We start from the raw sequence: 10,850 nt of genomic DNA on the forward strand, positions 1-10,850 counted from the left end.
CCGTCAGAGCCGGTCCAATGAGGTGACGTTCCGCAGCTTCTCGCGCGCCCCGCCGTTGTTATGTAACCGCTCCGGGCTGCCGCTGCAGCCGTTGCCAGGCTGCGGAGCCTCCATGCTAATGCTAATGCTAATGGACACACTTAAAAGTTCAGCTCTGGGAAACGACGCACACCGACCGGAGGGGAGTTTGACATGTAGTTTGTTTCAGCAGCGCTCGCAGCTGATTAGCTTAAGTAGCTAATTAGCTAACTCGCAACAGTAACACTAGCAGGCTAACGCGCTCTTGTCTCATCCTGTCAGATTAGGTATAGCATAACGTGCTAACCAGCTACCGTAACGTTGGTTCGGTTTAGCCTAGCCTGCTGCACTGACAGCCCCCTGTGCCCACCCCCACCACACTTCGGCCCCCGTACAGTGCTGCTCACTGCGGACTTAAGAGTGCACCGGAAACCGTCCAGAGACCTCCGACACGGACAGAAAGCCAACCGTAAGATGCTCCCGGTTGTTTGTGTCGGTTTAACGAAGCGAGTCGTCCGCGAATTCGGTGTGTTTTGCCGGTTTCTTCCTGTTTGGAGCAGAACGCCTCCTCGCTACTTTTTACCTGCATGAAATTAGCCGGCGTTCACGGAACCACACTTCCGATGATCAATTTCAAAATAATAGTATTTGTATTGATTTACTTTATAAAAAACAATATTGTAGTACTTGATTTGATCTTATTGTTGAACACATGTCTCTTTTTTGTTTGTTGATCCACTATCCAGTATCATACTTTTGAACATACTCACGTACTTTATACTTTTTTATTTACTTACTTGCTAACATACTGCTGTTTAGTGGAGGCTTTCCTCTAACAGGAGGAATGTGCAGATGCCCCTTGCTGAGCAAGGCACTCAAACAAACAAGTATTTCAAAATTAAAGTAGTTTGATAGATTAGATTTTACCCTACAATAAAACCAGGTAATTTTAAAACAATGGACAAAGAATAAAATCAGCAATTAAAAAAGAAAAAATGTAGAATCTGAATATTGTATATTTAGAGTGTTTAATATGACTCATATTTCTCCCTCTCAGAAATATAAATATATGTATATATATACACACACAAATACCTACATGTGTGAGTCTATTTCCAGTCATCGCTCAGCTGCTTCAATCATTTTTTTCAGCATCAGTTTCCAAGGTAACAGGCTCTGAGTTGTTGCCAAAACATCTGAATTCAACATCTCATTTATAGCTATATTTTCTTGTTATCAAACCATCAACAGAGTGAATATTATTAATAATACTAAACAATAATTAAAAAAAAAAAAACATCCAAGGTCCACGGATACTTCCACCCAGAATCACATTCATCAAAGGAAAAAGTCTCTGATCACAATAATGATTTGTGACTCAGACTCTCCCCATGCAGACTCTTGGTCCTTCTGAGATTCTGTCACAGACCACAGTATCACATCGCCATGGTGAACACGTCCTGAAGGATGGGTTTAGAGAATGTCTGTCAATCCCTGCAGCTCCCTCAGACCCTAAAGATGAGGTAGAATCGGAGGGAAGAGGAAGAGAAGCATTTTATAAGTATTGCTTGTTAGTATTGCTTGTTAGTATCGAAGATGAAGATGACAACTCGCTAACCTCGATCACCATGCGGATGTTGGCTTTGATCTTAGCAGAGTCTTTGGTGAGCTGCTCTGTGAAGCTAAAAACACAAAGTTAGCACTGTTAGCTTCCCTCACTCACAGTAAGGGACTCAGCTAGCATCGAGCTAACACACCAGGTTAGTTCATCTTTTCACTAAACGTTATCGACAGAAACTAAGCAAGTAAAGTTGATCTAAAGTAAAGTAAGTAAGTAAAGTTGATCTAAGAGTAAGTAAAAGAACTGACGCAGTGAGCTGACTCGTCTTCTTCTCAATAAATCGCAGAGCCTCGTCATGGGTCATCTCCACAAAGAAACCGAAACCGACCGCCACAAAGATCCTGGACGAGTCCTCCCTGACAGAAGAAGAAGAAGAAGAAAAAGAAGAGGCTTCTGGGTAATGATTTAAGGTCGATAGCATGTTTTCTGTTGGTTTTGATCAGCTGGAAGAAGTCGACGAGTGTTTATCTAATGCTAAAGTCATTCTGTCTCTGCCCGATCAATGGCTTACACTTCAGCCTGGACGAAGAAGTTACAGCCGAGATCAACATCAGTCTTCAGCTGAGAACCGGAATGCTGCAGGGACATATGTACAGAGAGAACTTTGATTAAAAAGATTCTTTTCCCCAAATTCTATTAAACAGATGTTTTTCTTCATTTAGTAAGATATTGAATCATTGAGGTAAGAAGACATCCTAAATGTTCATCATAGTTTTACCTGCAGACTCTGGATAGAGTTCTTCAACTGGAGGTAGTGAGAAATCTTTTCATAGACTGAATCTCTCTGCTCCAACACCTTCCTGTGGAGACACTCGTCATCATCAGTCTGTCTGCCGGTGCTTTCTGTCCACGCAGAAGGACATATTCAAGTGTTTTCAGTGGTTGGGGAAACACCGAATTGAAACCAGGGCCCCGTTCCTCATACCTGGATAACGGAGTTAGCTTGATAATTTTCAGGATAAGCTGATGTAGATCAGGCTTTTCGGTAGCCCAAAGTGGGTTTGATCACCATAGCAACATCCAAAAACGTGAACCTGCTCCGGAGAAGGCTAACTTAAGTCAGCTGGATTAGTTCACCACTCCCCAGGAAAAAGGCAGCTCTCTTCCTCAGTGATGAAGTAGTGATATCAGTGAGATTAACGTTTTTTTATAACACAGGTAAATGAAATCCATCGTTCTGATTGGTTGAGTATTGTGGAATATTTCAATAAAAGTTCGGGAGAAGAGAATGATTTGTTTCTAAGTTCATAAAACAGAGTCTTGATGAATGACGAAAGTTGCAGAAAGTCCATCTATTGCTTGCAAGCAGGAGGTCAGATACACAGGCACGTATTACGGTGCTCTGTGGAGATGGCGTCTTCGAGAAGTGAAAACGCAGAGCTTTTATACACAATGTGAAGGCCATCCTCAGTGGCACGTATGAAATGTTCCTTTGTTTGAGCATTTGTTGTGAGAACAAGTTGACTCACCCTCCCTTCTTCAGACACAGTTGCAAATTGAAACCTTGAATCTTATCTGCTTTGCACGTCAGTTCAATACAGACAATAAGTACTCTTTTTTTCCATATCACTGTGCACTCAAAGTAACACATTGGATTTTGTGCAAACGTTAGTTGACATTTTAGCTTTTAGCTCGGTGGAGATCGCCAGAAACCCCCCCGGAAATCCCACAAATTATCATTTTGAGGCAAAGCGAGCTTTCGCAACCGGACAATTAAGGTGGATGAGATGGTGCGTTTACATGCTATACACTATGAAAGCAATAAGGTACTTGAGGCACTACATTATCTTCAACATTGTAACCGAGGGTTGCCTCACTACACCCTCGAACTGTTACATTATTGGACGATAAAGTACAGCCTCTCGTACCTTATTGCTTTAATAAAGGGAGTTCTACGACATCACAAAGATCCGTTATGACATCCTTTTCTGTACGAGCGCCATCGATGCTGAAGATAGAATCATTTCTGTACAAGAAGACCTGGAGCAGTAACGTTATGTGACAAACACCACACGCTGCAGCCGAGCATCAGTGTCTCACACACTGCAGTGTTTCCCCTACCATTATGACGTGTGCAATTAAAAAAAAAGTTTTTAGAATTTTGTTGGTTTTGATATTTTTATCCACGTACGGCAGTTCCTCACTGACATTAATATGTCGCAAATATGTTTGTCGCTTGCAGCAGCGGGCAGAGAGCACCAGTGACCCGTTTGCCCAACTCGACCCTGTTGTTACATCACACTGCTTTATAATGGTTTCATAAAGTAAGAGACGGTTGAATGCAGTAACACAATTAAACAGTTCATATTTGACTAAATTCCACACACACCCACCATTTGTCTTTTTGTTACTCAAACATCAAGAGGCTCAATAATCAGAGTGGTAGTCGTCATCCAGGTTAAATGAACAAACATCACTATAAATAAAATTGAAGATGCACCTGAACCTCTTCTGTATCTCTACATTAATGGTAATTAACCCAATATTTTATGTGTATAATATAGTGATTAATGCTGCTACATACTAAGTAGAGCAAGTAGAGCTGCATCTAACGATTACTTTGATAATCGATGAATCTGGAAATTAAAAACAGCATTAAAAAGCTTTAATTGCCAACCCTTTATTCTAAAACAAAACTCCAAATTCACATTGCAAATATATGTACAGGTTGCTCCTTGAACATATTAATTTATAAAAAACAAACAAATACGAATCAGAAAATTTAACAGGATTTGTTTTAACGTCAGAACTTGTTCTCTATACTACACTCACAGACGCACACACTCTCACACTCAGACACGCTCCGATACAGACCCCCATTTTCACTTGAAGCTTATTCATTAAAGTACTACCATCACTGTAGTGCAAGTTAAGTACACGTATACACCACATCTAAATAGAGCTAAAAAAGAACAATAATAAGTGCTAGGGTGGATTCGGGTATGTTGGGACATTTTTGTAGAGGGTTGCTTCCTGTTGAGGCTGACCACACACCTGTGTGATGTCACCTGCGTTATGTCATGTGGCTTTAGTTATATGCTTCCTAAGCAATGCACTATCACACCTAACTTTACCATAGCCTTTTCAAGACAAGAGGTAAAATGCGTTTTCCTTATGCTGTCTCAAAACACCTGATGTCCCTATATACCAGAATTTTGAGATGAATTTAAAATGGCATTTGTAAATAAATGCATTAGAGGCTTCTTAATTTAATGGATCACCCTGTGTCTCCTTTTACAGGCATCACACCAACTACCGTATAACCCAGTATATGCACAAGCGCATTAGACTACTGTATATGACAGGATTAAAAAGTACAACACATAAGAATCTATTTGTCGAGTAAATAATAACGTGTGTTTAGTCTTGCTAGCTGCTTTACTGCTGTTATTAGCGAACAGCAGAAGAGCTGCTGGAGGCTCCTTACGTTCCTCGCGTCAAAATAGCCCGACTTCAATCATCTGGTTATTTTGAGTTGGATATTGGGATATTTCATCGACTTAGTTGAACCACGTACGGGGAATAGAGCCCTGTAATGCCTGCCGATTATTAACTGTTTCACTTCAGCAATAAAATAACACAGCGTGTGCATGCGTGTGAGTCAATGTTTGTGTGTGTGTGTGTGAGAGAGAGAGGGTAAGTGTGTGTCTTACTGTAAGTCTCTCCTCAGAACTTCATTTATGAAGTTTTCATACTGCACAACCTTCTGGTCCAGGTTAGCATTAGCATTAGCATCATCAGGCGGATACATCGTGTCTGTGTTTTTTTCCGGTTCCGTGAGCAACATTAACTCCGGTAACCGGTGAATCTCTTACTGACGACGTTACGTTCACTTTCTTACAAACGGTAAGCACGCTGGAAGCCTGACGTAAATATCGAGCTGCCCCGGATGTGGATTAAAAAGTACTTCCGGATTTCAAAACTAAAGCAGCAGAAGCTAGAGCCACAGAGGTAAAGTAAATAGATGAGATTTAAATGTTATAACTTTTATATTATGTTGGATGATGAAATCTGTAATACAGATTAATATATATACACTGATCATATATTTCTGTATTAATTAACCTAGGAAATAACAGCTGTAGTAATACAAGTGGAGTAGACGAAAGCTAAGAAAATACTAGGATCAATAATACACCAGTGACTAAGACTGAAACTGCTTTAAGTTGTAATTTCACACAGTACTTGTAAATGTACTTTGTTACATTCCTGCATTGCAATGAAGAATCAAATATTGTCTTTTTTGTTCAGTTATTCAAAAGAGAGCAATTTTTAAAGTGTACATTATTAATGAATACCAGGTGGTGGAAATGTATTTAAGTTTCATTTTAAATAGTAATAAATAAACACATGGTATGATTGAGACGACTCCATATATAACATTTGGGCGTTTGTTGATTCCTGGACATGATACTTCTTTCTGCACATCTAAACCTCAGAAATAGTACAATTTCTGACCCTAACCCACAAAGGTATTTCACCCAAGCATTATTTAATACTCTTTGAAATAATATTCATATATACATAAAGGTATTGTTAAATAAATAAATAAAATATAGACATTACGAATAAAACATGAGCAAAAATAAATTGTACATTTGTGTGCGTGTATTGAATTAAATGCCTATACTATACTATAATATATGTATATAATATATACTATACTATAAGTACTATAATATATACAATACATTTAATTATACATATAATAAAAGTACATGTAAATATCAGAAGCTGAGTCTCTTCTACCGGCTCTGGCTCTATGTCGTCCCTGTAAACAAACGAGGCGCATAGCTAGAAGCTCTGTAGCTAACGTTAGCTTTCATTTAAAGCATTTAAAGAACAGACATGCCGGTGAACGGCCGGAACTCCGTGTCACTGTGGTTCTTGTCGGACACGTTGTGGGGCGACACCAGCAGCAGTTTGGATCTAGTATGTTACGGTTGATGGATTTAACGTGAGCTAGGTTAGCTAGCAGGTTACCAAGGCAACGTCAGCCAACAGGTAACTAAGTTAGCAGGCACCTTATTTCCTGCACCTTGTTCCTCTACAACACCTTTTTTCTTTGGGGTTTTCTTGAGCACTGAATGAGAGTTTTCAATTAAAATACGTTTTGTTGAGTACATTTCAAGAAATGAGCGCAACGTCAGTGAATTCATTGATTTATCATTGGAGTTGATTTTTTTTCTTTTAATCCTGCCTTTTGGCTTCAGATAGTAAACTGGGGGCTAAAGAGTAGTCCATCGGTACCACCACCTGTCGTCCAGGTGGATGACATGGAGCAGTATGGTATTCTTGGTCGGATAGGTGAGGGAGCTCACGGCATCGTCTTCAAGGCCAAACACATTGAGGTAATACACGATACAGCTCTTTCTCCCCGCTGGGTTATCAATGAAACCAATCAAATGAAAGTGTTGATGACGTCGTCTTTCAGACTGGAGAGACAGTGGCTCTGAAGAAAGTGGCTCTGAGGCGGCTGGAGGACGGCATTCCCAACCAGGCTCTGAGGGAGATTAAGGCCCTGCAGGAGATCGAGGACAACAAGCATGTGAGTGTCGGGGTTAAGGGGGTCGGAGGTCAGGGGTCAGCCTCACACTTCTCTCCGTTTTCAGGTGGTGAAGCTGAAGGACGTCTTCCCTCATGGGACGGGCTTTGTGCTGGTGTTTGACTTCATGCTGTCCGACCTCTCTGAGGTGATCAGGAACTTCCAGCGACCTTTGACCCCGGCTCAGGTCAAAGGCTACATGATGATGCTGCTGAAGGGCGTGGCCTTCCTGCATCACAACAACATCATGCACCGAGTGAGAAAGACCGTGGCTGCTTTTAAATAGTCTTTATTTCTTGGGAAGGTTTCTAACTGAGTGAAATGACCCGAAAGTATTTAAGTGGCCGCCGTGATAAGAGCTGTTCAATGGCAATTTGAATTAAAATGACCTGTGGAAAACGTCACAAGGTCAAAGAAAGATGGATTTCATGAGGAGTTAGGAAAAAACCAGGCAGTGTTAACTCCTTTGCTCTGATGTATGTGTGGGTCTGTGTGTGTGTGCCTGTGTGCTTGCGTGTGTTGATGGGTTTGTGTGTAGGACCTGAAGCCAGCAAACCTCCTCATCAGCTCTTCGGGTCATCTGAAAATTGCAGACTTTGGTTTGGCGAGATTGTTCACTGAGCAGGAAGACCGACTGTACAGCCACCAGGTGGCCACCAGGTTGTGCTCACACACTGTTGTGCTGTTTTTTTACCCCATTATCATTTCCTGTGCTATTACTGTTTTATAATATTACTGGTTTATTTAGTAAACCATAACAGTTTTATTATTACTGTTCTATATTCTCTATTATTTACTCTATTATTAGGGCTTTATTTATTCTATTACTCTATTGTTTACTTTTGATTTAATCTATAATTTAGTCTCATCATCACAATAATGTTTACCATATTATTAATCCATTAATGCTCTATTTTTTACAACTTACACTTACAGGTGGTACAGAGCCCCTGAGCTGCTGTACGGCGCCAGAAAGTACGACGAAGGAGTTGATTTGTGGTGAGAAAACTTGTCTGAAAATACTCCCACTACTACTACTACTACCACCACTACCAGGACAACCACCAATACTACAGAGAGTACTACCAATACTACTACTACTATAACGACCAGTACTGAGATGGCCTGCTTTTTGTGTTTCCTCATTTCTGTGCCACATTACGTCCAAAATTATAACTCTGCAGACGCCTGTTGTGTTTCCATCATCTAATTAAATTATTTGCAGTTTCTTCCAACTTCACTAAAATTAGTTCTAACGGGAGGTCAAAAACTGCACCTCCTCCTCTTATCACAGCTGATGCTCATCAGGTCTAATAATTCATAAAGGATAGCATTATTCCAGATATGAATTTAATGAGGTTATATATTATCATTATTAGTATATTATTAATATAATAGTAACTAGTAATTAGTGTAAGACTATTATTATAACATGATCATAAGAAGTTTGAGATTTTTCTCTGTTTATTTCAATAATAGTATTTATATGAATATACTAATATTATTAAAAGAAGGTTGACTTTGTCCTTCATAGTCTCTACCCCCCCCCCCACCCCCCCATCAGACTAGATGTTCCTCTTCCTGCAGCCCTTCATAATAAAAACGTGTGTGTTTCAGGGCGGTGGGCTGTATTTTCGGGGAGCTGCTGAACTCGTCTCCTCTGTTTCCTGGAGAAAACGACATTGAACAGCTGTGCTGTGTCCTCCGAGTGCTGGGGACACCGACCGAGGACAGCTGGCCTGTGAGACACCGCCCCTCAGGGACACTTTCTACTTCTGCATCTTCTTCTTCTGCTTACTTCACATTGTTGTTTACATCACCAATGTAAGAATTGCATAAGATAAATTGGGTCATTTTATTGGACGTTGAGGCTCCGTTCTGCTCTCTGATTGGCTGATGTCGTCCTTGAAGAAGAACTTCAGGTGTTGCTATTTCATATATTTATGTTGAGACGGTTTGTCTTATTTTGGAGGGTAAAAGCTGTTGGAAGTTAAGTACATTCATATGTAAGTACACAGAAGTATATAGTATTAGTAGAAGTTTTTCTCTTTTAGGAGATTGTGGAGTTGCCAGATTACAATAAAATCACCTTCAAGGAGAATCCAGCGATCCCATTGGAGCAGATTGTCCCGGACTCTTCCCCTCAGGCCGTCGACCTGCTCTACAAATTCCTGGTTTATCCGTCTAACCGGCGCTGCTCAGCCAGACAGGTAGGAAACGGGCTGGATTTGGAGTTGTCAAATTTGCATTTTCTTGTTTCTTCTTCTTCTGAGTTTGTTTCCTTATGGTTGAAATGCTCTTATTGTAAGTCACTGTGGATAAACGCCTCAGATAAATGACATGTGATGGAATGTAAAGTGTTGTAGTGTAAGTGGCGCTAAGAGCTGTTCTCTTCTCTGATGCTAAGGAAAGGAGCTTCAATTCTTCCTTACTTAGCTCCTTTAGCATAGGAACCACTGGACCATCCTTTACGTCATTGACGATCAATCGGGCTTACTGCTTTTGGACCCTTGCTGGTGTCAACTGCTACTGCAGGGGTTCGTCATTGAACTGAATCATGGGAAATCTAGGAGGCAGATCAAATCAATCATGATCAATCTCTTCACTGGTTCAGATGATCAGTTAACTCAATACTGGATCAATGATTAATCAATAACTTGTAAACATGGGGATTATTTGAAAAGCTATAACAGGATATTTCGTTTATTATGTAAATCTTCATAAATGATTGATAGTCTGATGTTGATGAATCCACTAATCCTTTCAGCTTGTTGAAACCTTAATCAATGAATACAATTCATCTCACTATCCTAAAGTAATTGAATGATCAATATATACATTTACCTATTGCTTGATTGCCAGATTACTTTTTGAGTGATTGATTCATTGATTGAGGGTTTAGTGATTGGTTGATTGATTGACGTAATGACCCTCCTCTTTGCAGGCTCTCCTCCATCCCTTCTTCTTCTCCTCTCCTATTCCTGCTCACCACTCAGAGCTTCCCATTCCTCAGAGGGGGGGTCGACTGCCCCACCAGCGGCTGCAGGCTCCGCCCAGCGACTTCTCAGTGGACCTGCCTCTGCATTGCAGCATGGTAAACCCTGCCCTGATGCGGGGTCACGCCTCCTAACGCCCATTATTATTATTATTATTCAATCATTAGGAAGTCAACTGTCAGGTGTTTCCTGTTGTTCCAAAATAAACAAACAGCATATAAAGGATCATCAAGGAGAGATTACATAACACATACTTTATGTATATACATTAAAATATTTATCTGAAACATCCTCTGACCCGCTTGTTGTTTTGAACGGATAAACTCGATGAGGAGGATGATGCCTTCAGGGTCTCTTCGGAAACACCGTACAAATGTTACAGAACTTCAATCAAAATGTGGCTGAATTAAATAGTGAGACTGATCCAGGTGAGTTTTGGTAAAGCAGACCAGAGCCCAATCGCGCTCACATACTTTAAGGGTTTGGTTCTGTCCCTTTGTCAAATCGTTGAGTGTTTGAGGCTCTCTGTTGGACATTTTGAGCACTTAATGAACCCCTTCTGTCGTCGGCATCCAATGGTTACGGATAGAAGTAAATGTGACGTTACAAACGGGATAACTAGTGAACGAGTAGAAGAAGGTACACCAAGAGGAAAATGTCAATGATTAAA

The 10,850-nt window shown here is 40.5% G+C and overlaps 2 protein-coding genes and 1 long non-coding RNA gene across 6 annotated transcripts; 2 read left to right on the plus strand and 1 right to left on the minus strand.

Annotated features, from left to right (window-relative positions):
• Positions 1–347: 347 nt before the first annotated feature.
• LOC119222827 (uncharacterized) lies at positions 348–2,350 on the plus strand. Of its 2 annotated transcripts, none has more exons than XR_005120833.2 (3): positions 348–487; positions 1,926–2,049; positions 2,158–2,350. It is a non-coding gene; the product is annotated as an uncharacterized LOC119222827 (long non-coding RNA). The 2 variants fall into 2 exon arrangements; XR_005120834.2 differs by having other exon boundaries at positions 1,926–2,036; positions 2,158–2,349.
• uxt (ubiquitously-expressed, prefoldin-like chaperone) lies at positions 1,035–5,427 on the minus strand. Its single transcript, XM_037479754.2, has 6 exons — positions 5,293–5,427; positions 2,358–2,439; positions 2,151–2,215; positions 1,888–1,995; positions 1,637–1,700; positions 1,035–1,530 (listed from the first exon to the last, which is right to left on the minus strand). The coding sequence occupies exons 1-6, from the start codon at positions 5,424–5,426 to the stop codon at positions 1,492–1,494; spliced, it is 492 nt and encodes a 163-aa protein (XP_037335651.1). The 5' UTR covers position 5,427; the 3' UTR covers positions 1,035–1,491.
• A 116-nt stretch (positions 5,428–5,543) lies between these two features.
• Positions 5,544–10,772, plus strand: cdk20 (cyclin dependent kinase 20). Of its 3 annotated transcripts, none has more exons than XM_037479752.2 (9): positions 5,544–5,590; positions 6,853–6,990; positions 7,074–7,187; positions 7,252–7,440; positions 7,723–7,844; positions 8,121–8,183; positions 8,802–8,925; positions 9,239–9,394; positions 10,129–10,772. In XM_037479752.2, the coding sequence occupies exons 2-9, from the start codon at positions 6,916–6,918 to the stop codon at positions 10,312–10,314; spliced, it is 1,029 nt and encodes a 342-aa protein (XP_037335649.2). In that variant the 5' UTR covers positions 5,544–5,590; positions 6,853–6,915; the 3' UTR covers positions 10,315–10,772. The 3 variants fall into 3 exon arrangements, with proteins under 3 accessions (XP_037335649.2, XP_037335648.2, XP_037335650.2); XM_037479751.2 differs by lacking the exon at positions 5,544–5,590 and adding an exon at positions 6,406–6,643; XM_037479753.2 differs by lacking the exon at positions 5,544–5,590 and adding an exon at positions 6,406–6,643 and having other exon boundaries at positions 9,242–9,394.
• The last annotated feature ends 78 nt before the right edge of the window (positions 10,773–10,850 follow it).

This window comes from Pungitius pungitius, chromosome 1 (assembly GCF_949316345.1).
Source record: "Pungitius pungitius chromosome 1, fPunPun2.1, whole genome shotgun sequence".
Taxonomy (NCBI): Eukaryota; Metazoa; Chordata; class Actinopteri; order Perciformes; family Gasterosteidae; genus Pungitius; species Pungitius pungitius.

Excerpts from the sequence above, each read along its gene's own strand:
- uxt (XM_037479754.2), bottom strand. The coding sequence starts at position 5,426 with ATGTTGCTCACGGAACCGGAAAAAAACACAGACACGATGTATCCGCCT. Across the intron at positions 1,701-1,887 it reads AAGACGAGTCAGCTCACTGC|CTTCACAGAGCAGCTCACCA; the intron begins GTCAGTTCTTTT and ends TTGTGTTTTTAG. Across the intron at positions 1,531-1,636 it reads ACATCCGCATGGTGATCGAG|GGTCTGAGGGAGCTGCAGGG; the intron begins GTTAGCGAGTTG and ends CCTCATCTTTAG.
- cdk20 (XM_037479752.2), top strand. The coding sequence starts at position 6,916 with ATGGAGCAGTATGGTATTCTTGGTCGGATAGGTGAGGGAGCTCACGGC. Across the intron at positions 7,441-7,722 it reads ACAACAACATCATGCACCGA|GACCTGAAGCCAGCAAACCT; the intron begins GTGAGAAAGACC and ends GTTTGTGTGTAG. Across the intron at positions 9,395-10,128 it reads GGCGCTGCTCAGCCAGACAG|GCTCTCCTCCATCCCTTCTT; the intron begins GTAGGAAACGGG and ends TCCTCTTTGCAG.